The following is a 26,321-nucleotide window of genomic DNA, read 5'->3' as shown; positions in this document are numbered from 1 at the left end:
TGAACACCGCGGAATTACAGTTTTTAAGTAGGAACTAGGTCTGAGTATACAACAAAAATAAAACCACCACAGAAGTACAAGACCCCAGTTCCACTTTACAAAAAAGGTTCCCAGTACCTTTGGAAATGCAAATGGAAAAGGAAAGCACATCAACAGTTTGCAAGACTTGTGTTGCTGCAAGACACCTTCTTGTATCTCAGGACAATCAAAACCAAGGTGAAACACTTTACAAAACTCCAACCACTGATTTAGAAAAGATTTTGAAAAAGATTCAGGTTTCCTAACCTACTGCTTTGATATCACTGTTATCATCAGTGACTGGGGCAGTTCTCTAAGGAGCAGCACCTAACACGCACATAGAGAGTCCAGCACGACTGCTAGATATCACATTTAGGACGGATACCCAAGTCTTGCAAATACTGTGCCTGCACAATTAAGCTTAAACGAGGCACTGCCGAGCAGAAAACTTTACACTTGCTAAAGGAATGAGGTCCACATCATCTCAAACCTTATATCAACTATTTTGATACTTCTGTAACCTTTATTCTGAAACAATTTCACTTGAGATTTTGCACTGAGGCTGCAGTACATCAAAGTAAGATGCTTAAAATAATCTCCACCCCACTTCTCTTCAGGTCGTGTACAGAAGGCACACTCAGTAAATTCAAAGCCATGTCTTGAGCCCTTCCAAAGTCGTGTTTGCCGGCACAAGCAAGGCACTGAACGCTATGTGCCCATACGCTATATGTATATATGCTGCTCTCCGGCCATTGCCTTCCTGCGCACGTACTAGCGCAAAAAAAAACGAGGTATGTGATTATATTAAAATGTATTGATTTTTGCTAAAGCAAAAAACTTGCTGTTAGATGAAAAGTTGTAAATTATACTACTGAAACCCTTCAGTCTCCAGGATTAGGCCACATAAGAGGTGCTGCAGCCTCCCCTCATGCACATGGAGCCCTGTCCAGCTTCAACCTTCAACCAGGCTAAGACCACTTCCATAACCCCCCATACCACTGGCTATAGTAGTACCACAAAATCATCATGGGCAAGACCCAAAGTCTCTTAGTTACCTTCTCTGACAGCAACCAACAACAAATCTTTAAGAAAAAAAAAGTGCAAGAAGAAGAACAAGTAGCACCAGGGCTCCCAGGATAATTTCTCAGTCTTTTAAGCCAGAGTCTGCACTATAGTTTATTACTAGTCAGTACTTCCATGTAAATCTGTTTAATTGTTTTGGTTTTAGACACATTTATACATTTTTGCCTCCCAAATGAGAGGGGGCACAGTTTACTTGTGCTTTGTCTAAAAGTGAATTTGTGGCTACAAAAATGTCAGTCTCGATTCAACTGGATGTTTTCTTGTGCTACCAAAGTGCCCAACAACATTCCACTCAGTTTTTCATGAAACTCATTATTTTACACATGACACACGTCCTCATGCTGTCGTTCCTCTTCCAAGCTAAGTCAGACTGTTTGTGGAAGCTTTCTGAACACCTCTAATCATCCCGACTGGCCTTTTCCACATCTTTTAGAAGTAATGTCACCAAAACCACGTCCAGTGTTCAAGATTTGGGCGCACGAGCAATGTTTACAGTGGCAAAATTGTGCATGTTTTACCCTTTATTCCTAATACCTAACATTGGGGGTTTTTTATTGCTATGTAGAAGTGAAATGACCTTCGCCAACTACTCAATAATGAATAAGGCAAAGAGATTCCTCAAAGTACAGGTGGCATCTGCTTTTCTCCGGTCACGCGTGTGGAACAAACACGCGTTTACTGAAGGCAAAGTTCCCGATTCTTCCCATATTGCAATGACAGTTCAAACTGGTCTCTGTGTCACCATGGAAAACAACGAGGACAAAGATCATTCCCAGCAGCCACTCCCATTATCAGGAAAAAAAAGCAAATTAAAGTCTTCATCAATGCAAACTTAATTAATTCTCTCTCTCCTTTTTAATTAGTTCAAGTTTGATTTATTTCTGGAAATACAAATCAGAAAAAGAGAAAATAATATCACTACATGGGATGTTCTCTAAAGGCATACTTGCTTTCAGAACGATGACATCTGTGTTAATGAGCTTCGGTGCACAACAACAACAGGTTCTCAAGTACCCCAAAATATTCTTTCACTGATCAAAACGAAGAAGCTTTTGGCAAGTAATATAAATACATTAAAAATTAAACTCCGCATTAGCATTTGGGTTCCACTTGTTAACAGTTCTAATTAATGTTTTGAAAAAATAATTTCAATTATCAATTTCAAAATGTTGCATTCAAAACCTTTTAACTGTTATTTCACAGCAACTGCTTTTCATAAGTTTTTCTTGTTACAAAAGTACTTTTTCCCCCTTGGTAAGTGCTTAAGTTTTGTATCTAAATATCCTTCACTGTGTCACTTAACATCCAAGTGGAAGAAGTGATATTTATCACTAAGTCAAACTAGTGAAAATTGTCACCTGCTCTTTTATGCCACCAGACTTCACTTTGTATTTATCTAATCAAATATTTAAAAATTGACATGAAAATGGAAGGAATATACAAGCAGATTCTATTTAAAGAGGAACAGACTACAATAAGGAAACATACACAGTCCAGGACAAAATCCCCATCCTCCAATAAGCCATTCATAGTGTTCTTGCTATGTTACCAATGAATATAGTTGCGCAGTTGTCTTTATCTTTCTGTTAACTTTCATTTCTACTGCTAACATTGACTTGATCAGAGTTAATCTCTAAACCAGAAAGCTTCTAAAGCTTTGTTTCTCAAGCTGAGCTTTCCAGATGTACCTGAGAGTAGGAATGATGAAGGTGTTCAATATGCAAGGACCTGAACTGACCAGAAAATAAGACCAGAGAGGAAAGTTGAAGATAAATCAAAGCCATTGGGCAATGAGATTACTCACTGGGAATGGATGAAGATGTTTCAAAAAGTCCTAAGAAAGCACTGCTGATAATGCTAATCTATGCACATTTTTCCTGTTCCTCTTCCACCTCCTGCCTTGGTCAACAAAACTGCAAAACCCCGATGGGAGGCAAAACCCACCCCAAGTTCCAAGGTGGCCCGGCAGGCTGTGCCATTCCGACAGGAAACCTCGCTGGGAACACTGGGAATGGAACCCGGGCTTCCAGCCTGTGCCCACAGAACCTCCTGCAGTGCAGGTTGCTGAGTCGGACCCGTTTTACTGGATGCTTTTTCTGCTCCATTGTACCCTGCAAACCTCCCCAGATCCCTTCAAGCCTGCTGTCCACCTAGAATGCTATTAATTGCAGCCCCTAGTTCCATTTCTTCTTTCCTGCAAGAGCCAATTGCAAAGATGTGGAGCCTCTAGCGGAAAACCAGCATAAAAGTAAACTTTTACCCTTCATTATGTATTTATCAATCCAGCTAATAGCAGCTGTTAAAGGTCACAAGAACAACATCTGTCTATCCCTGCCACAATTCCAGTTCACTGCATTTCTATGTATTACTCTAAATAGAACACGTTTAGTCAAAAAAAGTAAAGATTTGTTTTTCTAACTGGCCAAGTCAATTGGGATTTCAGTAATATTCCTAAAGATCAGATGTCAGCTGGGCTGCAAAAGCATTCAGAAAAATTAGTGAACAATTTAATGGATGCATAAAGCAGAACAGAATTTACTTCCCTCATCAGTTTTCTGTGCAGCTCTTTTAAAGCTATTTAATCAAGCAGATATGCCTAAATATACACAACAGACCTTTCCATTTAGCTACTCTTCACAGTATAGCGTCATTTAATAGGTGTATGTTAGTTTATGATAAAGAATTAATACCATATACATTCCCTAAAATAAGATCTCTTTGTAACAACCGCTGCTTCATCCAACACATTCACAGAAACCGGGAGTCACGGCCTGGAGCCCAACCTACAGCACGCTACTGATTTCCTTAAGGATATCAAAAAGCCACACGTTAAATTTCATTATCCTGTTTTCCAAAGAAGCAGAACACAGTTTGGTCTTCCTATTATTAGAAACATTTTATTCAATAAGATAATGATATTTTGGCACACGGCCCTTTTAAAGTAATGTAATTATAAACCTTGCTTCAACCTCACATGCATCACTAGGCCTTACTATAAAAGACACAAGAGCAGCATTACTAGTTCAGGAGTTGTCATAACAACTGGTGAGCTACTTTTTTGCAGTTAATGGCATGTTCACCTACATAAAGTATCTACAAAACAAACTTACTTTCATTTTGCTCTCAGCTTCCATTAATACAATTGTCTAGACACATCTTCGGTCTGTCTACACAATGGAAATCCAGTTACCTTTGGAGAGGACAAATGTAGATGTTCCAGAATGGCATGTACAACTGGTAGTACTCACACATCTGAGGTACTACGCACCAGAGTAACTAGAATAACAGATCTGACATCATTTCTTGTTTCTCACAGCCAGACCCCCAAAACAGTTACTCAAATATAAAGGGCAGTTTTATTAATTAAAAATACTGTGGAAAACATTGTTTAAATTGTATCTGGCTGCTGAGAAAGTCTCACATCTAAAGCAGCACTCAGATTTTCTAGAATTATGGAAACATGAGCCCATTAAAAACACTAAATGATGGATTAAAATGTTAATCATGTACCAAACCAAAATCCTCCCAGATACAGACATTAAAAGTTCTTATAAAAACCAGCTATTACTGGAAGATTAACACCTTGTTTTTCAAGTTGAAAGCAAATGAATCTGTCTTGCAGAATCATCAAAACTGTTCTGTGTTCTAGAAACAACACTGCAAATCTATATATTCCAAGATGAAAAGATGCCAGAAGCTTGTCCATACAAACGTTTTTCCAGAGTAACAGGCTGGGGGTGGGGGAAGAAATCATATTAACTGTTATGTATCTGACTACTTCTGCAAACCAGATGATCAACATAAATGAACTGAAGATAGGTTAAGAAAGGTCCATATGGCCACATCTATATGCTAAAACCCTTTTCTCTATTGACACTCCTCCCACCAGCGTATCATACAGTACACTCACAACCTGCCCATTTACCTGCTTACTTTCCACTTAGAGCTCTAAGGTCACACTGACCGAATCCTACCTCCTTCCAAATTTCTGGAACAAATACATGCACCCACACAATCACATACCTCACAGAGCCTTTACAGTCTGGTCTTGTGAATACATACCAAGACCTAGAATGCAGAGAGTAAGGAGGTGATTTTTTTTTCCCCTTTCTTAATAGCAAAGATACCAGGGCTTGCAAGAGTAACATAACCAAACCACAGGGAAAAACGACTTCTAGGACTGTGACGTAGGAAAGATTCTTCACTGAATAACTGGGAAAGATGTCACCTTCAGCAATGCTATTGATTGATGGATGCCTGCCTTTACAGCCCAAGTCGCTCCAAATTTTGGCCAGCGAGGCTACCACAACATCAGCGCTGTGCCAACTGTATCAGGTGCATTGAGGAGACCCCAGAGCCAGCAAGCTTGTTTTTGCTCAGTAGCACACACCAGGATATGTTCCCCATCATAAGGAAGGAATTGCAAACACGTAATTACCGCCTTACCCCTGATGCATTCTACATACCTCCTGCCTACCTGTCTTTGAGAGATGTAGACAGAGCCTAAGCAGAAGTAGTTCTCCAGTACCTTAAAAAAAATGGGATAGGTGTTTCCCACTAAGTGTATTTTATAACCTGGTATTTTACCAGGGTTACTATTGGTACTATAGTATATTTAAATATATTCTGTTTGGCGCTGAGGAAAACATATTTCCTTTGGAAGAGAGCATCAAATGCAATCAGACTATTTACGCAATATTTGTGTCAAGGCGAGACACACCATAAATCAAGTACAGGGAAGCACAGATCTGCACTCCAGATGAAGGATCAGAGAGCAGAAGACATGTCACTTGTAAAGAGAAAAGGGAACTGAGAGTAAACAAATTAAACACAGAAAGGGATTCAGAAATAAGAGACTACCCTCCTAAAAAATATTATAGTAATTCTTCCCCTTGAAACCATGATCGCAGCCCTACGAGGTGAGTGCCACAAACTGGGAAGGGCGGCACCTTCCAGTCGTAGGTACTTCCCACCCAAGACAACAGGCCAAGAGTGGGGGAGTGACCCTGTTCTCTCTGCCCCTCCCTCCACTCGGGTTATTTCCAAACCTCAAGACCAGGAAAACATGAAGAAACTCCACATTTATTTGTCCGTGACTAGGACACGACAAAGACATGTTCACTCAGCACTTTCCAGCACGTGTGCACCACCTGCGTTACAGTTTGTAAATTTTACGTTGTCTGCTACATTTTTCATTCTACTAGCTTAAAATTTTCAGTGCTTCCTCTAACTAAGAAACTATTATCAAACATCAATGCAGACAAGTCACAGAAGACAATTCAGTTTAAAACAAGTCCTATATACATAAAATAAATTGCACCAATAATAAATATTCAGGGAAAGGAACAAGTGATCCCTGAACTTATGATCTGATGATTTGCTGGAGCTGGCAGATACATCTTTTTGGATGTTAAAAGTGTTCTGCTGGAGTTCTCGCTACGATCCTGTCTGTGAAACTCCTAAGAGATAAAATAAAGCAAGGAGTTATGGACAAGGTGTTGTCCAGCTGGTTTGAGCTTCATCTTTACATCTAAATCTAAAAATAACAGCACAGAATTATCGTGCTGTTATTCTGCAGGTTCGCTGTGCAGGCTAAGGGTTAAACCATGTTATTCTTCTATCTAGTGTCCTACAATAAACTAGGGAATACTAGGAAAACATCTGGGAAAAAAATAATAGTCAGAGGTTGCATAGTTCATAATTTAAAAGACTTTAGCTCTATCCTCTCCCATCAGATGTCTGAAAATAAAGTAAGCAGTGCCCCCCCTCCCCAATTTGTACAGTGATCTTCAGGCCGCAGAGGTCCAAAAATTAATCCTAAGATGTCTCAAAAAATATCAGAAAAACAAGTTTGCTACCAGCAGACAAATTCATTATGCAGCTATTACACCTCCATCGGAATATTTTATTAGGAGCTGTAAATCAAAAGAGATTAGCATACCAGCATTCCCCCACGTATCTCTACAATCTGTTTTGGTTATTCTGTGCCTGTCCTTGCACCTAAAGTCTGACCTAAATATATTCTGCTGCAATTTCAACCCATAACTACTTGTTTTATTCATGATGGATATGGCATGTTGACTAATCTCTCCTTGCAAATATCTTTTCAGACATCTTTTCTCCAGACCAGTACGTCAGCATTCCCGGACTGAAAGGCAACCTTAGCAGGTGGTGGGGATTTTTGAGGGAGTCATAGGGGAAGTCCCATAGACCACCCTGTATCCCAGCGCTGTTTGGCAACAGAAAAAGGATATATCATTTTCCAGGATCAAGTATAGTAATGTTTTCAAAAAAATAAACAACCCTTTCCCAACCACTCCAATTTTACTCTTGAAGCTACAAGCTTTTAAGTTCAAAGCACTGATGATGAAAAAACTGATGTGACCCACCTACCAAGCACGACAACCTGCAGGCAGTGACAGGATCCCCGAGCCAGCTCCCGCTTATACCTGCAGGTTACTTTTTTAAGCTGCTTTATAGATCACCTGCTGATATCTGATGAAATAGAGTTGTATAAAACCATCCTAGAGCTAAACAATCCAATTCCCCGCCCAGCCCCCCCCCCAATTCTCACTCAAGGGTTCTCTCTTTTACAGACTTTATTATCTCCTTTACAGATCTTGTTACCCAGCCATAACTTTCCCACAGTATGATAGTATCACAAACTGAACGAGATACTTGTAGCTGCAGACCTACCACTCGTTCCTCAGCAGAATGGAAAAACTGCTTCATTGCCTTCTTTACAATGCTCTTTTATATGTTCCAGTATGACAAGTGAATTTTCATGATAGTGATGCTGCTGACTCACAATAATTTAGGAACCACTACAACCCCTAGAGACTCTCCCACAGAACTGCTGCCTGTTACTTGTCTGCATAAGGTAACATTCCTAAACACAGTAATTTGAACCCATCTACACCAAAATGGCTGAAATCAATGCAAGTGATTTCAGACCGTTTATTGAATTTGTCAAGATCCTATCACCTGCGTGTTCAGTACGAATATCATTTTGACACGGAGAAGTGAAAACACCAAACAGTATGTGACCCAGGACAGACTCCTTGATGTGAACGCTCTTCACTTGAACACAACCAAGTCCTGCCTTTTTCGAAGAGCTCCTCAACGCTTTTCAGTATTCTGGAACTCTTCCCACCCCACAGGCTCTCGGCTGCCTAAATACTGTAGGATACATTCCATAAGGCCGAGCCAACCTAAAGAGATTAAAGTCATCATTAACCTGTTTCTCTACTTTAACTAGAGTTCAAAGTAGAGGAAAGAAAGTTTTCCCAAACTAACAGTCAAGATCATAACATATTCAACATTTTCAGGGTGAGAGAGTTCCCCTGCTGAGTTTTTTAAGATTAGCATCAAAGGTCTTTTCAGCCTACCTCACGTGAATCCTGATTAATCCCTTGATGATGGATGACGCATTGAAACACAATGGCAAAACACTCCTTTCTGCTGAAAGGCTGGCGACCTGTTGTAGTCTTTACCATACATATTTACCAGCAACTTTGTGAATACCAATAATTTCTGTGCCCAGAATAATACCACATACCTCCATGGTAGACTCAGCCTTTTATTTACAAGTTAACTTTTCATCACAAACTAAAGATGACAAAATTCCAAGAGAATGACAATCATTGCCACATGCTCTGTATGTTGCAACTATGCTCAGAGGGTCACACAGATATGAGGAAAGCAGTCCCTGCCACACCAAACCTCCATTCCCACTGCCAGTCCTCCCTGGCCATACCACTATCCACCCTGACACTATTTTACCTGAACCTCAAAAAGATGCTGAAAATAAAATGTCTCCAAGGGAAATTAATTAAAAATGCATTTCTTCCTGTATTGGAAAAAGGGGATCCCTAAAACCAAGGACATGTATTTAGACAACTTTATACACACACCCCTTTGCTTATTAAGAGCATCAAACATCACACCATGAAGCTATGATGCTCCTGTCAGGGTGGAGGATAAGACCATGAAAACACTGAACTAGAAGGGATCACAAGATTCAAGGAGAAAAACAACAAAATATGACACTGGCCTTTTTGCTGGAATGATTGTAAATCCTAGAACTTAAGTAGTTCCTGCTGAACTCTCCAGTGTACAACAGACCCTGAGGCACAAGGTCATACACTGCAAAATATTTGTTTCTGAGCACCATTTATTGCAGAAAACCTCAGTTATGTTTGGACGCACTGGTTCAAAGGATTTTTGTTAAGCCTGACCTTGGGAGCGCAGCTATTTCAGATTAGTCACTTGATGGAACTGCATGCACCAACACTTTGCAAAGTGGTTTTGATGTTTAATTACAGAAAGGTCTAAGCAGCATAAAGTGTTAAAATTCTTATTCTGACACTTTTGAAGGTCAACTAGAAAAGGACGGAACTGAAATAGTTACGAACACTTTAATCTAGAAATTTCAGTTTGGAGTGATGCAGCCAGATCGTTAATATGTATGATTAATTTAACCAACATGCTTCCCACTTACTGTCATGCTAATGGCCTCGTCTAACCTAGAATTTTTAGGTCTGCATAACGTTTGCAGATACATATATGGGCCAGTGGATGCTTAGCCACTATCAATCTCTACCTAAATCCACGCCCAAAAATGTAAATTTATCTTCTGACCTTACAGTAACTCATTAAAGTTTGGCACGTTTTCACAGGAACATATTAACTTACAGAACACAAGTTAAACAACATCCTGGTATTCATGAAGTATTCCAAGCAGGACCATGTTTCTGCCAACTTCACTGTTTTTCATCAAATCTGACAGGAGAACATGCACCTCCATTACTCTTGCTGAAACGAAAGCTACATAGGATTTAGTTGGTATCCTGGTCGCTACACAAGTGACAATAAAATGTCTACTTACATTGCTGTGTTAGCAGAACGTAATCTAAACCACTCCTGTGCCTACAAATTAACATAAAGCTTAAAAATCCCAAACAAACTTCCTGGTATACATACCACGTTATCAGCTGCAGAATTCAGTAACTATGACCCTTCCCTGTGTAAGTTATAGCAACAGTCATCTCACAGTTGTGTTTTTACAACGCCATTAGATAAAGCTGTATCCATGCAAGAGCAGCCAGCACTTCAGTCAAGAGAGGCGCTTTATGTTTTAGCTCTACTGCACATAGCCAGCCCTTTCCCGATCTGTTCATACAAACCAATGAAGCACACACTGAAGTACACTTCACAACTAAGTTAATTCGGCGGCCACGCAACTAAATTCAAACATCTTGTAACACTGAGACTAAATTTTAAGAAGCAACTTTTCACTCTTGAGCCAATAATTGTCATTTGCTTAGTAAAGACAAAAACTACATTATTAGACACCCCACACTCCCAAAGAAATTCACAGATCTGACCACACTATTAAATACCTTCTGTATTAAAGGTCCCTGCAGCTTTTGAAATAGTTTTTAAATTTCATGAAAATGCTAGTGACAATTGTTTTCCTGTAGTGACATAATTTAAAACATAAATTTCAAGAGGCCACAAAATCACATACAAAGCAGTCACATCTGTGAGACAAGGGGACCACACTTTGCGAAATGTTCTCAAAGTATTTTTCCTACCAATTCAGAATGTGTGCACTTCCACTTGGTTTGTTATACGTCACATCTGCATTCTACTCCTCTTATTTCTGAGACAACCTCAGAAAAAACAGGACTTCACTTTTTTTTTAATGCCATCTGTTCCCTGTATGTTTTCGCTTTAAGTCCTAGTATGATATCTGCAATGGAAACTTCTGTGTCATGTAGGATTAAGTCTACAAACCAGATGAATACAGAATGCAGAGGCTGCATTTCCTTACAAAGAGCTGTTAAAAAAAAAAAAGGGAAAAACAAAAACTATCACCTGAAGCTTTTCTGTTCTAAATACACAACTTCAAGAAGTTCTTCTTAAGGTACTTTTCTCTAGAAACACTCAGAAAAAATGCGAGAAGCAAAACTCCTCGTCTTAAACCTTGTGATTTTATTTCTTCTCTACACTTGTTTCCTTCCCAAGCCAGAGACTGGAAGTTTGAAATACAGGTCTCCAAATGGATGAGCACCGGGAAGCTTTCGCTGAACACCAGCCATATTCATTCATGAAGTAACAAGCTTTTTTCATAACCACCTCACATTTTTATAGAAGCAATGTCAACTCCACAGTAAATTCAGCTTTGATGGCTCTTAAATTCTCTCTGCTGTTTTCCCATCTCCATCCCTCCCTTTGCTGTTCCCGTGCTTCACTCAGTCACTACAAAGTTTCAGAGTATTTTCAACATTACTAACACTTGTGTCACTCAGACCTTGCGGGTGGGGAAAGAAAAGCTGACCTACCTGGTCATGTCAACATAAAAAGATTTTTACGCAATGTTCTTAGAAGATTCTAGTGTTACTTGCAAGGATTTAAATAGTGACTGTTCCTCTAAAGCTGTTTAAAAACTCATAACTTGTGCAGACACCCACTAACTGCTCTAAAATCGCTCCAGAACGGCTCGTTACTAAACTGAACTCGATCCAAAGCCTTAAACGCTTCTTTTGAAATGCTCGGTGTGAACACAGCTGCTCTGATCAAGTCCAGCTACAGCCGTTTAAGTCACACCACGCCACGACCTTAGGCCAACGGGGCAGAAAACACACCGGACACAGAGAAATAACTTTACAGACGGAAAAAAAGCCGCGTCCCGCTGCCGCCCGGCGCTGTGTGCGCGAACGGGCACCGAGCGGCACCTGACGGGGCTCCCAGGCCCATCCGCCCCGGGCCCGCGCAGGCCGGGCTGCCCGAGCACACGTGTCACTGCGCGGCGCCGACCGCCCCCTCCCGCCGGGGCTGCCGGAAAGAGCGGCCATCACCCCGCCGGGCCGCGGGGAAGCGGCCCGGCCCAGCGCGGCTCACCCGCTTTCGTTCCCAGCTCGCCAGCAAAACCGAGGGCGGCGGAGGCGCCGCGGCCGCTCCGCCCGCCCCGCGCCCGCCCCCGCCCGGGACTTCACCCGGCGGAACGCGGCGATCCGGCCCGTCCTTCCCCCCCCCCCCCGCTGGATGACAGGACACGGCGAAACCCCGGGGAGAGCCGGAGCGGCCGCGGCGGCGCCCGGGCAGTGTCAGGCACTGGGAACTTCCCGGCGAAGCAGGAAACAATAAACCAGGCGCCTCGGCCCCAGCCGCCCCCCCCGGCCCGGCGGCCCTGCCCCGCCAGGAGCCCCTCGCTGCCGCCTTCGGGCGCGGGCGCCCCGCGGCGGAGGGACGGGGGTGGGCGCGCAGCGGGGCCGAGGGCGGAGGGGACCCCCCCGGTGCCCGCACCACCCCCCGCCGCCGCCGCCAGCGGGGTCCCGGCCTGGCTAGAGGCCGATCCCGGGCCGCCCCGAGGCCGCAGAGCCAGCAGGGGAAAGCCGGCCGAGTCCCGAAGCGGTGGACGACGGGGCCGCGCGGGAAGACACGGCGAGACGCGGGGAGGAGGGGGGTGGGAGCCGCACTCACCGGCCAGGCCCCTCTCGCTGCCTCCTGCGGCCCCAGAACCATAACAAAGCTCTGCCCAAAATGGCTGCCCGGCCCTGCCCGGCCGGGGGCCGGAGGGGGCGGGGCTTGCGAGCGAGCGGGGCGGGGCCACAGAGGCGGAAGGGACACGCCCCCTCCCGCTCCCCCTGCGGCCGCGCGGGTCGATCCCCACTCCCGTCCCGGACCCGGCAGAGGGCCGTGCGCGCGCCCCCCCAGCCCCTCCAATCAGAGCGGTAGCGCGGCCCGCCCTCGCAGCCAGTCGGAAGCCACTGGAGACTACGCATCCCAGAAGGCCGTGCGCCCTCCCGCCACGCCGATCGGCCGGGCACCGCGCCGCGGGGCAGGCTGGGATTTGTAGTGCGCCGCTGCTTTGCCACTTGATGCTGCGGCTGCAGCATTGAGGACTATTTCAGAGGAGCAGCTAAGTGACAGCAGACGTAAATGGCAGAACACAAAATAGTAAATCAACAGCAAAAAGCTGTTTATATGCCAATAGGGCATTTGTACTGAGTTCTAGGGGAAATAAAGATTTACTTGTGCTTGTAAGTCATAAGATAGCAGTGATCAAGGTGCTTATTCTCAAAGCTCGCCTGGTGCGGAGACCCCGGAACCTGGAAAGCGGGAGCGACTCCCGCACCCTGCACGGCAGCCCCGGAGGCGGCAGCGGCTTCCCTCGCCGCTCCGCCAACCCCACCGGAGCCCTGCGGCTGGAAGCGAGTGAGGCTGCGGCGGCGGCGGGGAAGCGAGCGTGCCCTCTCGGTTCTGCGCTCCCCGCTCTCACGCACGCCGGGGAGCGGGACATGCGGCTCTTGCGGGTGACCCGCACATCCGGACGCTTCCCCGGCGCAGCGGAACGAGACGGGCCGCGCCTGTTCCCGCCCGGACTCGCACCGCGCAGGGCGCGACGAGCGCTTCCCGGGACAGCGGAAGGCGCGGCAGCCGGCGGGCACCGCCGCGGTTGGGCCTGGCGGCGGGCACAGCGCGGCCTCCCCGCCCCGGCCCCCTGGACCCGCGTCCCGCCGGACACGCAGCTTCTCCTCGCCCCTTCCCGCGGCTCTCGGTGCGCGGAGCCGCCCGCCTTCCCAGAGCAGCAGCACCGGGAACCGGAGAGTCAAGCCCGCCGCCTGCTTGCCGCTCCAGGTGAGTTTTGTCCCCCCGCGGGTCACTTACCTGCAGCTGGGGGTGCGATGGCGTTTCCGTTCCTCAGTGGTGAAGGGTCGGGAACTGATGGTGCATCAGCTGCGTGCAGCCCTTCATCCGGGAAACGGAGCTGATCCAGACCGGGAAAACATCGCCTGCTTCCTGATAGTTCTTTAACCAGAAATCGTTTTTGTAAGTTATTACAACTTCAGAGCTTCAGTTCATAGAGCTGCCTGAAAAAGATACCCCGTAGCAGGCGCATAAGGATGGAGTACATATAGTATCTCTCCTAAAATACACAGCTCCAGGAGTCTTGTTTATCAATTTCAGACCTTCTGAATTTCTCTGTTTCAGGGCCTCAAAGCAAACATGTTTCCTTTTCTACAACGATGCTGTTTCCACACATCTTTCAAAGTAAGTTTCTGAAGCTGCCTTTGCTGTCTGTTTCCCCCTAAAAGTAATAGAGCAACAGGTATAACTGGAGTATTGAAGAAAAGGTGACTTACACATTAGAGTAGCCACGTGTTTATCAGACAGCTTTTCTGACATAATTCCTATTACTTACAGCAGCTTTTAGCCAAAGCTACAGTATTTCTTTCTATAATCAACTTTTAGTGTCTAAAGTATTCTTTCCTATTGTTTTTTGGGTTTGTTGTTGTTGTTGTCATTTTTTGTTTGTTTCTGTTGTTTTTAGAGTGGTAGTAGCTACTTTCTGGGCTGACCTTGTCCTACTTCTGAAAACATTTCATACTCTACTCTGAAAAGGATTGATATATCTTAACTTAAAAATGCCTAAAAAATGCATGCATGCTGGAAGGAGAATATGCAAGCCTTTTAAATAGTGACTAAGGTTTGCTTATTCGCAATGAAGAGCCCAGTTGCTCTTCATCAGCAAGCAGTTAAGCTAAAAACACCTGAAAATCAAGGGGAAGGGCAGCTGTGATGTGACCTGACCTGGAAAACTGTACCAACAGTATTTCATAGGTAGTTCAGGTAACTGTAGATCTGTAAGCCTACGTTGTAAGGTACTCAGAACAAGCTTTATAATTGCAGGTCCAGAAGTTAACAGGTACCAGACTACTACTGTACGGAAGAAATAAGACAACTTGGTGTTCTCTCAGCTTTCGTCTGCAGACAGATGTGTGTCTTTTCTCAAGATCTCCAAACCTCAGCCCAGCATCAGTATATGCAACCAAGCTCCAGGCTTTTCACACCTCTCCCCCTTGCTTCAAGAAGAAAACCCCCAAGGAGTCTGAGACTAAAAAGCCAGGCGTATTGGAACGAAGCGTGGAATCACTAAAGGAGTCTCCAAAGCCAGCCCTTTATTTAAGCCTCGCAGGGCTAATTCCATTTGTTTCTGTGCCACTGGCAATGGCCATTCAAGGGACCTACTACCCAGAGGTGGCGTTTGCTCAGGTTTTGTATGGTGCTGTGACAGTCTCTTTCCTCGGAGGAATAAGGTGGGGGTTTGCTCTCCCAGAGAACAGCCCAGCCAAGCCAGACTGGCTGAGCCTGGCTAACAGTACAGTTCCTCCTCTACTTGCCTGGCAAGCTTTACTTTTTAAAGATGTCACTCACGGTGCGGTAACGCTAGTGCTGGCCTTAGGGATAGCGCTACATTATGACGTTGCCCTTCTTCCTCCTTATCCTAGGTGGTTTAAAGTACTGAGGGTGGTGGGAACGGTGGTGATGGCGTTATCGCTATTAGCTACTGCAGCATTGAAGGCTATTTCAGAAGAGCAGCTAAGTGACAGCAGACCTAAATGGCAGAACACAAAATAGTAAATCAACAGCAAAAAAGCTGTTTATATGCCAATAAAGTATTTGTACTGAGTTCCAGGGGAAGTAAAGACTTACTTATGCTTGTAAGTCATAAGATAGCAGTGATCAAGATGCTTATTCTCAAAGCAAACTATTTCGCTAGGATTGTAAATAGCAGTGACTGTCAAGGCAGGCACAAGTCTGTCCTTATCAGTAGAATAAAGCATCACTCTTGAATGAGATGTTAAGTGTCATGAATTTGAAGTGGACATTCAGATGACATGGGTAATAACTCAGCATAGAGCAATTCATAAAGTATCTGATTTAACTGCGATGTGTGATAATGTTCTGTGGTGGAGAGAACAGCTGTGTAGGCATAGAGTAAGAAGGTGAAAGCAGTTCTTCTAGGTTAAAGCAGCAACAGAGAATTATGTGAAAGTACATACATACATGTTCAATTCCTGTGTTGTGAGACAAAACTCTTCTCTGTCTTATTTCAACTGAGAAAGTAATGACGCTGCTATGTGTCAGGCAAGAAAGGATAGGCAAGGTGATGAGGATCCTGAAATGAAGAAAGCCTAAGAAATATTACCTATCATTTGATCTTAGTGGGTTGCACAGAGCTGGCAAGGCTGCCTGACTTCCAAGAAGTCTGAGTGATTTTACACTGAGAAATATGAGAGTATTTTACTACAGAAATGTGTTACTTGCATCTTTCAAATAGTCAGCATTGATAACCAATCTTTTCCTAATGTCCTACTGAGAAATACAATTTCCAGCAAAAAAACTAACCAAAGAACAAAAACCCTTCTGTATGAAAGTGGAAGTGATACAACTCGTTATGACAGGAAAGTACCCTATTCAAGAGCATTCCACAGTCAGTTCTGACAATGCACTTTATTATGAAAAAATGTTTAAAACAAGCTTAAATTTGGGGAAAAAAAGACTGAATAAATGTTAATTCACACATGTAAGAAATCCTTTTGAAGTAAAACCACACATAAAATTATAGAACACTCAGAGAAACAAATGCTGCATTGTCTAGTATATTTTAGCCTTGCAATCTCCCAATCCAATGTTAGAATGTAAGACCCAGAATCTTAAGGTACCTTCAACACTCACCTTTGAGGATTTTATCCATGTATTAATTTGTTAATTTTACACAGGGGATAGTGACCTAGACAGCCTGAATGCTCCTTTGTCTACACAGCACAGGCTTCCTGTTTTGTGACATTCCAGTTGTGGTTTTGTGTTCTCGAATAACACTGTCGATCAAAGTTCAAGCAGCCTTATTTCAGACTCCATCCAAATCATCCACAGCTGTGTAGAAAATGCAATCGTATTGTGCAAAAAGCAACTTCAAGTACATTAATTAAATGAGTCTAGAAATAACTCCTGGTAGTATTGTTCTAAATACAAACTCTGTAAGACAAAACACACTAATAGCATCACTTAAATGCTCAATGGAAACAGTTCTCTCACAAAAAGCTTTGTCCACTCAAATTTGGGAGGCAGGATAAAAGATGTAGCAAAGATGAATGTGTGTACCTTGTAGAGTAGCCTATATTCCAATGCCAAATCTCAGCATGTCTCACACAGGGTAAAAACCTAAGAACTATGCGGGGGGGAAAGGCAAAATGTTTTCCCTGTATTTTTATAGTAAGAGCAGTCCTAAACAGAACAGCTAATCCAATGAACAGCATTTCCATTTAGAATTTGTCAGAGCTTACACAAAAAGGAGCTGTGCTGCCATCACTGATACCACCAAGAAGAAAAGCCTATGCTGAACTGTGAGAATCATCTTCCAGAACAGGAAATTCTCAGCCACTCACCATCCAAGTTAGTGGAGTGGCCAGAAAGTAAATATCCAATTAATATTTAACACCCATCATGTCCAACAGCAGAAAAGAGGATCAAATGCATCAACGTCATAAGCAGAGGTACCAGGTCTTCCCCGTCTGTCATCTCTTCCTTGATTTTCACCAGAAAAAGACAAGTAATGCCAACCAAGTAGCCCATCTGCTCCTACCTACAGGTAACTCCTAGCTGTCTATAGTAACCTCCTTCCAGACAGGCCAGTTGAAGATGCTGGCTTTGGTGCACCTTACAGAGTGCTGGAATGATTTCTTCAGATTTTCACAAGGCAAATTCACCACTTCTTTCAGTGATGTCAATCCAGTCATAAAAGGCATTCCTACTCTTAACAGAATACTTCCTGAGACAGACGCTGGATAAACCAATTTAGCTTGAAGGGCAAAAGTTTTAATATTTCCTTTTGCTGAGGCAAAGCTCTCTGATCTAATCCTCCACTGTCTCTATTGAAGCTCCTGTGTTAGAAGAGGCTTCTGGCCAGTGAAACTGGAAATCTGAGGAGACTGATTTACTCATTCCTTGAATGAGTTTTCTTCTTTGTGTTCTACAGCACAGCTACACCTCCTTCGCAGCGACTGGTGATCATGTTGGCAATTTCAGTCCAACTGTCCACATGCGGGTTATAAACTTCAACAGAGTCCGACGTCACTGGGGCAGCAAAGTCGTGACTGGGAGCTCGGCCCCCCGAGGCATAAAGAAATCCATTCACAGCCACAACACAGACACCAGCTCTTGGTATCTTCATCGATGCAACTTCAACCCACTTTTCCTAATGAGAAGGAGAAAGAGTCAACAAGTAATTTTAGGGCAAGCCACAATTCTGATTGAAGTAACCTTTAAAGCTTAAAGACTGAGACATATATGAATAACACTACGCATACACTTCCCAGGCTTAAATATTATATGTTTATAGTATCATGAAGATTATCAGGGCTGGAATGACAACACTTGCACAAAGCGGTTGAAATCATGCTAGCCACTAAAGAGCAGACCACATAGTGTCTGTACACAACAACCCTCCCCTTCTTCAGTCACTGCAAGATGCAGTCTGTCTCCAAAACAGACAATGGTACATAGTCTGAGGTGGAAAATAAGGAAAACTACATTCAATTCCAAAAGCAAGACAGAATAGCACACTGGATGATGTTCTGCTTTTAACACTAGCTACTGTTCCAAAGAGCATCCCAAAAACATGAGCAATAATACTAAGGAATAATTTCTTATTCAAAAGCTTAAGTGTTCCAAGTGATCTTTCTAGTCACACTGAAACACCACTACATTTTGGTGCAGAAGAAAGATCCTCACCTTTTGGAACAAAGGGCAACTCTTACTTTTCCATGGAGCTCTTCCTAGTCAGATTATTGACCACTCTATTGAAGAGGGGTAATCTACCTCCCATCTTAACTCTAGCAAGTCTTTACCAAACTACAGCATATCCATGCATCATGAGTATTGCTTAGCTTTCTGCTTCCCCAAAGCACGCATGCAACCTTTGTAAATGCTCCGCTAAGTCAGATAGCAAGATTCTACGTTCTGGTCAGGACAGACAGACCCTGAGATCACCCAAGTTTTGTTTCACTCAGGTCACCAGACAGCAGTGAAAAGGAAACAAAATTTCCAACTTTTTTCTTTTTAAAGAAATGAAGCAGGCTACCTCTGCAGCATCTTTTACAAAGGTGATGCACTCCACATTTATGGAAGGAAGGGACTCTATCATACCTCTTCAAAGGAGTATCTTTCTACAGTAGCAAGGGCATCCTGAGATTCATTCCAGCCTCCCACAGCATAGATACAATCGTTGAGAGCAGCTACACCAAGGTACGCTCTTCCAGTGCCCATTGGAGCGAGCTCAGACCAGCGTTTAGATATTGGGTCATAGACTTCAACGGAGCGTAGCTCTACTCCTTCACTGCTGATACCACCAACAACATAAATCAAACCTGTAGAAACAGTGTTTCTCCTCTGTTAGGTTTCATAATACAAAGGTTTGAAAGACAGAAAATGTTTGTCATATCACAAGTCTTAGCCTGTCATTAAGGCTTATGAATGCCAGCTAAAAATCCTCCATTTGTCCACTAGTGGCATACATAAAGCTTTCAAATGAGTAACTTGAGGCTCAAGCACTAGAAGCTCTGATGAAAGCAATAATGAATCAAGTGCAGGGGGGAGAGTTCAGAAAGCTGCACTGCTGACCAGGCCTGGATCAAGTACTTAATAAGTACGTTTATAGATCAAGTCTTTAGACACGTCTGTTTTCAAATAACCTGTGGCAGCTCTTCAGATTGTCACAACAAAATGCACACAAACCCAGATAGGGAAGGTAAATAAAAGCAAAGGACAATCAACTGTTAGAAGACCAGCTGGATAACCATACTGGAAGCCACATAAAAACTGTTTTCATGAAATAAAAGGCAGAAGACAGAATTTTATAGTCTTTGAGTTCTTCAGAATTAAAAATATGGTACTAGAAGAACAAATAAGAGAGACACAAGCACGTGCAACTGACAGCACAGTACAAGACAAAGGTAACAATTCATGACTGAAACATAAAGCTTCAAAATTCAGGCTCTTAGAATTGTTTATGGATACAAACTTAACAACACTCACCTTGCATTTCACAGCACCCAAAGTAGTAACGGGGCACAGCCATGCTTCCCACCACATCCCAACTATTTTCTTCAGGATCAAATCTTTCAATTGTGTTGCCAATCTCTGCTCCAACCCAACCTCCTGCAAATAACAGTGAACACAGGAAAGAATTTAATGGCACGAAGCTGTGTGTTAGCTGCGTTTTTAGATATAGACTACGCTGTTTCAAGACAGACTAATTCTGAAACCAGCAAGGAATCTACAACTATAACTGAACAATAACTAATTCACAAAGATTTGGATACTAATGCTCATATAAACAGCTGTTTTCAAAACTTAAATTTGCAACACCAAGATGTAATATTTAAGATCAAATCAATGTACAAGTTCAATAAATCTACACCTTTAAAATTAACTTAATCTAGAAAAACCCCAAAACTTACCCAAAGCATAGATAGCACCATAGCACGTGCACACTCCCAGTCCACAGCGGGGATGGTTCATGGAAGCCACGGTGGTCCACTGCTTAGTAACAGGATCGTAACATTCAGTACAGTCAAAAATCATCGAGTCCTTCTCACCTGTGTAATAAGAGCAAGAACAGACGGGTGAAACTCAATGTTTTGCAATGCACGTATGGAAGCATTCTTCAACCACTTCCAGGACAGACAACATTTGAATACAAGATCTTTCTTTCAGCTAGCCAAACAGCTGAAGTAGCAAAAGCTTTGTTTATACCCAGAACAGAAACACCACTAGCAACAGCTTCCATCACCAGTTCTCTGAAACATTATTGAAAACATCAGAGGGGTGAACAACACACTGCTACACACTTTTTATTCTGCAGAACAACTGGCAGGGCTTCAAAACCAAAGAACGTATTCTGCAGTGACAAAAACAGTATACATATGCATTCTTTAATGATGGCCTGGTAGAGCTACTCATCACCTCCTGTGCAAACATACATAACTAGCCTTACTAGGTAGGCAGACCATAAGTGGCCTGTCCTGTACTACTGCCTTTTATGCCATGGGCTTCTGCTAGGCTACAAGTGAGAAAAGAGATGCCATTAGTGGTGGTACACACAGTCCTCAGAACACCCAACACCTCTTAGTACATCTGCACATGCCCATATGCTTACCTATGTGCTGCTATACCGTGAAGGGAGAGAAGCTTAGTAAAAATGGCCAATATAGGCACTCAAACAGGCATTCACAGAGCACTGATGGTACAGAACCAAGGAACCCTAATTCAATTGTTATTATTATATCTAAAAGTTGTCTTATCTACTGTTGAGTTCCTTCAAACCACTAGCAGGAAGAAAAATTTAGGAAATCTCTATGCGTGAGTACCCATGTAGGAAAGCAAGCGTGTTTGAGCTGTTACCTCCGATGGCGTAGACCATTCCTCCCACCACCGCCACACCCAGCCCGCTCCGCGCCTGGTGGAGAGAGGACACTGTGGTCCAGTAGTGGCTGAAGGTGTCAAATCGCTCCACGCAGCTCAGGGCTCTACTGTCACTCCAGCGTCCTCCTTGCAGCCGGGTGTACCCACCTAGAAAGTGAGTAGAAAGATCATGGCTGAGTAAGAGCTTCCTGCTCATCCCCACGCTCCTACATCTAAACCATTGGAAAAAAATTACAGTAACAGGCATTAGTCACTTTTAGTAGGAATTGGACTTTCCCAAGTAGTATTGTTTCTCCAGCATGCAAGGAAGAACAGTTGCCTTAAGGGTCATGTAATTTCTGCCTGAGCTGACCACCTCACCACAACACTATAAATATTACCATTTGCGTTCTTGTTAAAACAGAGATCAGCCCGCAGCCTGTGCTATCTTCAGTCAGTGTTACTTCCCACAGGGTGAAACAAGAGCATTCCCTTCCTGTTGCTGGAAGCTTGCAATTTCAATTATCCCATCACATGAACCAAAGTATCCTGGACAGAGAAAACTTCAGCCTTCAGGAGAACAAGGAGCACAGCGAATTTGCAGACACCATTCCAGTAGTGAACACCAGGCAAAACCTCTGCTGATCTGCAGCTTTGCACCCAAGGCAAATAACTTCTAAAAGGCAACTCTAGACTTTGAATGCCATGTCATAATGACAAGGAATGTGAATGCTGGACTTCTGTGCAATTCCAAGCAGAAAGCAGCTAGCGTACTAACTCAGCCAGCTGAAACATTTTGCCATATCTTTTGATTAAAAAAAAGTCCAGTGCCTCCTTCAGTACTGTAACATGAGATACTACTTCATCAATTGTTTTACAAGGTTCAAACAGCCACATTCTAACCTACTGCATAAAGGTACTTCCTGGCTTTCCTCCGGGGACGACCTTTAGAAGCCTGCAGAAAACTGCTGACCTTGTTCTCTTTGGGAGATTTACAGACTTCACAATATTCTTTCAACAGAGTTTGCAGGGCCACCCGAAGGCTGAAATCTGGAATACCTGGAGGAAATAAAGCAGAATAAAAAAAGAGCCTGTGAAAAATTACAGACAATAAGTAACAAGGTTGTAGAAAAGTTAGTAGCTTCTCCCAAAACAGCAGACAAATCAAGATTGCCTTCTTTTATAAGGCTTTTCAAAGGCACGTTTTTATAGTAAGCTGTAATTGTTAAGAAACAAAACTTGTTTGCTATAAATGTTTTCACACATCGTGATATCAATCTAAAAAAGTCCATCAAACTCTGAACACCACATGGTTTGTTCAAATGCAAATATCTGATATTTCTTCTCTCCATCTTTCACTTACTTTCTATGTATTTTAACAACCTTTGTGCTGGTAGCAGAGGGAATCGAACAGGCTCCAGTACTTCCACGACGTATTTCTTTCGTTTCCCCACATCCTTCAAAATCCACTGCATGGCCGCCATGAAAACCTGGTACTCGTCCTCGATGCTGAGGTCCTCGCTTCGCAGGATCTTGACCAGCTGCTCCTTGGTCAGCGCCAGGAACTCCTCCCCGCTCTGCACCTCCAGAAAGTGCCCGTGGATATAGCTCTCGGTGAACTCCATCAGGTCGTGACAGGCGATCTGCTCGGAGAACTGGAAGAGGCCGATGCAGTTCAGCGGGTCGATCTGGCCCTTGAGGAACTCGCAGCAGAGCTCCACCACCTCGGTGAGCTGCAGCATGTCGGCCGCGACGATCAGCTCCTGCACGTTGTGCTCGCCGACGCTCAGCACCCCTGCGGGAAGGTGAAGAGAAGCTGCTAAGTTCACGTATGCTGTGATTAACTTACAAAAGACGTACCCATCATTAACCAGCTGACATGATAAATGCTTTCGGACCACCTACAAAATGTGGGGGTGTTTTTCAAGTTTTAGATCCTTCTGCATGAGAAGAGCAAGACAGAAGATTAAGTAATACTTAGTTTAGAAGCAGAGTGCTTAGTTTATATTTACCTAATAATTAATAGATATAAGTAAGAATAGATATAGTCTATATATATATAATATATATCTATAGATAATAGATATAAGTAAGAATAAGTAAGTAAAAACAATTATAACTAACATCATCAATTGTTTCTTAGTATAGATGCATTGTATGTCAAAATTTTCAAAAACTGTAATGCATATACAATAACTATGTGAATATAAGCAACGCAAGAGCATCTAGTCTTTGGAGCACTCCTGGAGGATGGTCCCCTGAGGTCCCGAGTAAAGCTGTCAGTAAAGAATGCTGCTTAACAGTAAAACTGACTCTGCTGTTGAGTTTATCTCTTCGTTTCCCAGGGGCACGGCGGCGGGGACCCGCTCCAGGCTGCGCCCGCCGGGCAACCGGCCCCCCCGCCCCCCGTCACCTGTGTAGATGAAGTCGAGGAGCGTGTGGAAGGTGCCCGCCTCGACCCCCGCGATCCGCACCACGTCCCGGCCGGACTCCTTCATGCCGCCCGCGAACAGCGCCGCGAAGTAGGGGCTGCTGGCCGCCAGCACCAGGCGGTGCACGGCGAACGCCTCCGGGCCCACCTCCAGCCGCACATCGCAGAAGCTCTGCCCGGCCCGCAGCCGGTTGATCTGCGCCAGGAGGAGGCGGGCGTGGCGGTCGGAGAAAGAGCCCCCGCCACCCTTGGCCGCCGCAGCGCTCGCCATGGCGACCCCCCAGCCGCCTACCCCGTCCCGGGGCTGCGCTGGCGCATGCGCGGCGGGCCCGGCCCTGCCCGCGGTGGCGCATGCGCGGAGGTGTCGGGCCGGCCGCGGGCGGGGCTCGCAGCAGAGGGTTTGCTGAGGTGTCCTGTGTGCTCGGCGTCCTGCTCCCTCAGCGGGCGTAAGAGGTGGACTTGCCCTGGTTGTGGTACGTCTGTCTGATCCTTTGTCTATGTGCTTGCGGGGTCACTGGCCCTGTGGAGGCTGTTCACCCCTCAGGTACCCCTGGCCGCCGCACCGTGAGCTCAGTGCGTGCCCTGTGAGGAGATTTCTTGTCTGTGGTTAAAGCTGGTCCCCGGCGAGGTTCACTCACAGCGCCTGGTGCCGAGGTGACTGGTGAATGGCAGATGTGCCGTCACTTTGTTCACTGTCTTCACAATCTGTCCCTCAGCCATGTTCCCTTCAGGCTGTCCTTTTGCAAACTGAATACCCGGCCACCTTCATCTGTGCTTGTGAGAGAGAACCCTGGCAGTGCTGGGGAGAGAGCACAGCTGCCGTCTGCCTGGGAGAACCCTGGAGAGGCGAGGTGAGGCTGGGGCACCAGAGCCAGCCACACACCCCTTCTCCATGGGGTCCTGCCATGTCTGGGCCTTCCTCCTCCTTCCTCCTCCTTCCTCCTCCTTCCTCCTCCTTCCTCCTCCTCCTTCCTCCTCCTTCCTCCTCCTTCCTCCTCCTTCCTCCTCCTTCCTCCTCCTTCCTCCTCCTTCCTCCTCCTTCCTCCTCCTTCCTCCTCCTTCCTCCTCCTTCCTCCTCCTTCCTCCTCCTCCCTCCAGCACGGATGCTTCAGCTCAGTGCCCCGCGGGTCAGCGTGATGCTGAGGCAGAGCTCGCTCCTGTCTTTGTGTAATTCAGTGAGTCACTGTGCGCCTGAGCGCTGACCGACATGAGCGTCACGCACTGAGCTACACGCACACTGTCACTGGCTCTGGCCGAGCTGGCGCTGATTCTGAGAGAAAAGCCTCCCTCCTGAGTTTTCCACAGCCCTTCCAGCAATGTGACATGCAGCCAAAGCAAAAAGCGATCACAGAGGTTGTTGGAACCGTTCCATATGTATTTACTGAGAGACTGGGAAAGAAAAACGTCTGCTTACAGTTACAATGGTCATGGCCTCTCAGGCCTTTCTCATGATTCTGTGTTTTGTTGTAATAACTTCTAAATGTGTTTCTAGAAGGAATCTGAATCGTGACTGTTGGTTTCTCCATCCATCAGCATTACATTTGTGACAGTACAGTGGTAAAATTACCTTTTAAGCTGGTCTTAAAAAATACTTACAGAAAATATAGATCACACAGTTGGATGCAGACACATTGGTGTAAATTGTAAGCTAGGTTAATAAATACATTGGGGTTTTTCTTTCATTGATGAATCAGTAAAAGAGACCCCTCTTGTGCTATTTTATTCATCGGAAGTGGCCTGTGAGTAAAAGGCTTAGAATTCTCCTAAATACCAGTGGCTCAGTCGCTGGCTGATGTCAGCTATTAGACACTTGGCCAGTACTAGGATTTCACACCATAGCGCCAAATTTACAGACAGAAAATAGCGTTGCTGAGAGTGCTAATTTTGCCGTGGCGCCCTGTCCTGTACTGTATTCATGTGGTTGAATAGTTCTGCCTCCAGAAGAGGGCACTGCTTCAGCTGTTTTCTTCTGTAACCACACAGAATCTGTACAACATGGAGCTAATGCTCCCATACACTGTTGAGCATCTCCCAAAACAAGCTGCAGATTTTCAGGAAGAAGTCTGAAAGTACATTTGACAATGTGAAATTGCATTGTAATGAGGAGCCTTTTGATTAATTAGCACCAAGAATGACAAGTCATTGCAGTGAAGGAATCAAAAATGTTTTAATTTAATAGGCTCCTAACATATTTGCCAATAAGCCAGCTGAGTGCTGACTGATATATAGGACAGGTGACAAAAAAGCCATGCCATGTGCTCCTCAACATGTCCCACTGCTGACACCTGCACAAAAGTGGTACTGTCACAGTACTGAAACCCCCCAGTGACAATCTCACAAGTTATTCAGGCTTTCTCTTGAAAAACCTCTGTGCTGTGCCAGAGCACCACGAAGCATTGCAGTCCTCCCTGTGTTATCTTACAGACACCCATGGCTACTCAGGTCTCCCAGGCTGAAGGCTTCTCAGGAAAACCTTCCCAGATGCCTGCAAGATGTTCTGCTGTGCTGAGTGAGGCGCCTGTACTCCCTCTCTGAA

General features: G+C 44.5%; 4 protein-coding genes across 5 annotated transcripts in view; 1 reads left to right on the top strand and 3 right to left on the bottom strand.

Annotated features, from left to right (window-relative positions):
* Positions 1 to 12,702, bottom strand: part of GPBP1L1 (GC-rich promoter binding protein 1 like 1) — a 31,465-nt gene extending 18,763 nt beyond the window's left edge. The window contains exon 1 of one of the 2 annotated variants that reach the window (XM_082054281.1): positions 12,589 to 12,702. The gene's annotated coding sequence lies outside the window, so the exon portion shown is untranslated. Of the gene's footprint in view, positions 1 to 4,211; positions 4,294 to 12,588 lie in introns of those variants that run through there. The other variant, XM_082054282.1, reaches the window with a different exon arrangement.
* Positions 1 to 26,321, bottom strand: part of PRDX1 (peroxiredoxin 1) — a 350,258-nt gene that overhangs the window by 72,211 nt on the left and 251,726 nt on the right. The gene's annotated exons all lie outside the window — the stretch shown is intronic.
* On the top strand, positions 13,571 to 15,749 carry TMEM69 (transmembrane protein 69). The gene is made up of 3 exons (XM_082054283.1): positions 13,571 to 13,746; positions 14,101 to 14,160; positions 14,800 to 15,749. The coding sequence occupies exons 2-3, from the start codon at positions 14,116 to 14,118 to the stop codon at positions 15,526 to 15,528; spliced, it is 774 nt and encodes a 257-aa protein (XP_081910409.1). The 5' UTR covers positions 13,571 to 13,746; positions 14,101 to 14,115; the 3' UTR covers positions 15,529 to 15,749.
* On the bottom strand, positions 16,390 to 24,104 carry IPP (intracisternal A particle-promoted polypeptide). Its single transcript, XM_082054280.1, has 8 exons — positions 23,768 to 24,104; positions 22,718 to 23,149; positions 22,258 to 22,413; positions 21,355 to 21,522; positions 20,412 to 20,549; positions 19,987 to 20,109; positions 19,099 to 19,319; positions 16,390 to 18,148 (listed from the first exon to the last, which is right to left on the bottom strand). The coding sequence occupies exons 1-8, from the start codon at positions 24,054 to 24,056 to the stop codon at positions 17,924 to 17,926; spliced, it is 1,752 nt and encodes a 583-aa protein (XP_081910406.1). The 5' UTR covers positions 24,057 to 24,104; the 3' UTR covers positions 16,390 to 17,923.

This window comes from Streptopelia decaocto, assembly GCF_964273445.1.
Source record: "Streptopelia decaocto genome assembly, chromosome: 5".
NCBI classification, from domain to species: Eukaryota; Metazoa; Chordata; class Aves; order Columbiformes; family Columbidae; genus Streptopelia; species Streptopelia decaocto.
The sequence above is the reverse complement of the archived record's forward strand: the minus strand, read 5'-3'. Positions and strand labels throughout refer to the sequence as shown.

Excerpts from the sequence above, each read along its gene's own strand:
- TMEM69 (XM_082054283.1), top strand. The coding sequence starts at position 14,116 with ATGTTTCCTTTTCTACAACGATGCTGTTTCCACACATCTTTCAAA. Across the intron at positions 14,161-14,799 it reads GTTTCCACACATCTTTCAAA|GTCCAGAAGTTAACAGGTAC; the intron begins GTAAGTTTCTGA and ends TTATAATTGCAG.
- IPP (XM_082054280.1), bottom strand. The coding sequence starts at position 24,056 with ATGGCGAGCGCTGCGGCGGCCAAGGGTGGCGGGGGCTCTTTCTCCGAC. Across the intron at positions 22,414-22,717 it reads GTTGTTAAAATACATAGAAA|GTATTCCAGATTTCAGCCTT; the intron begins GTAAGTGAAAGA and ends TATTTCCTCCAG. Across the intron at positions 20,550-21,354 it reads AATGGTCTACGCCATCGGAG|GTGAGAAGGACTCGATGATT; the intron begins GTAACAGCTCAA and ends CTTATTACACAG.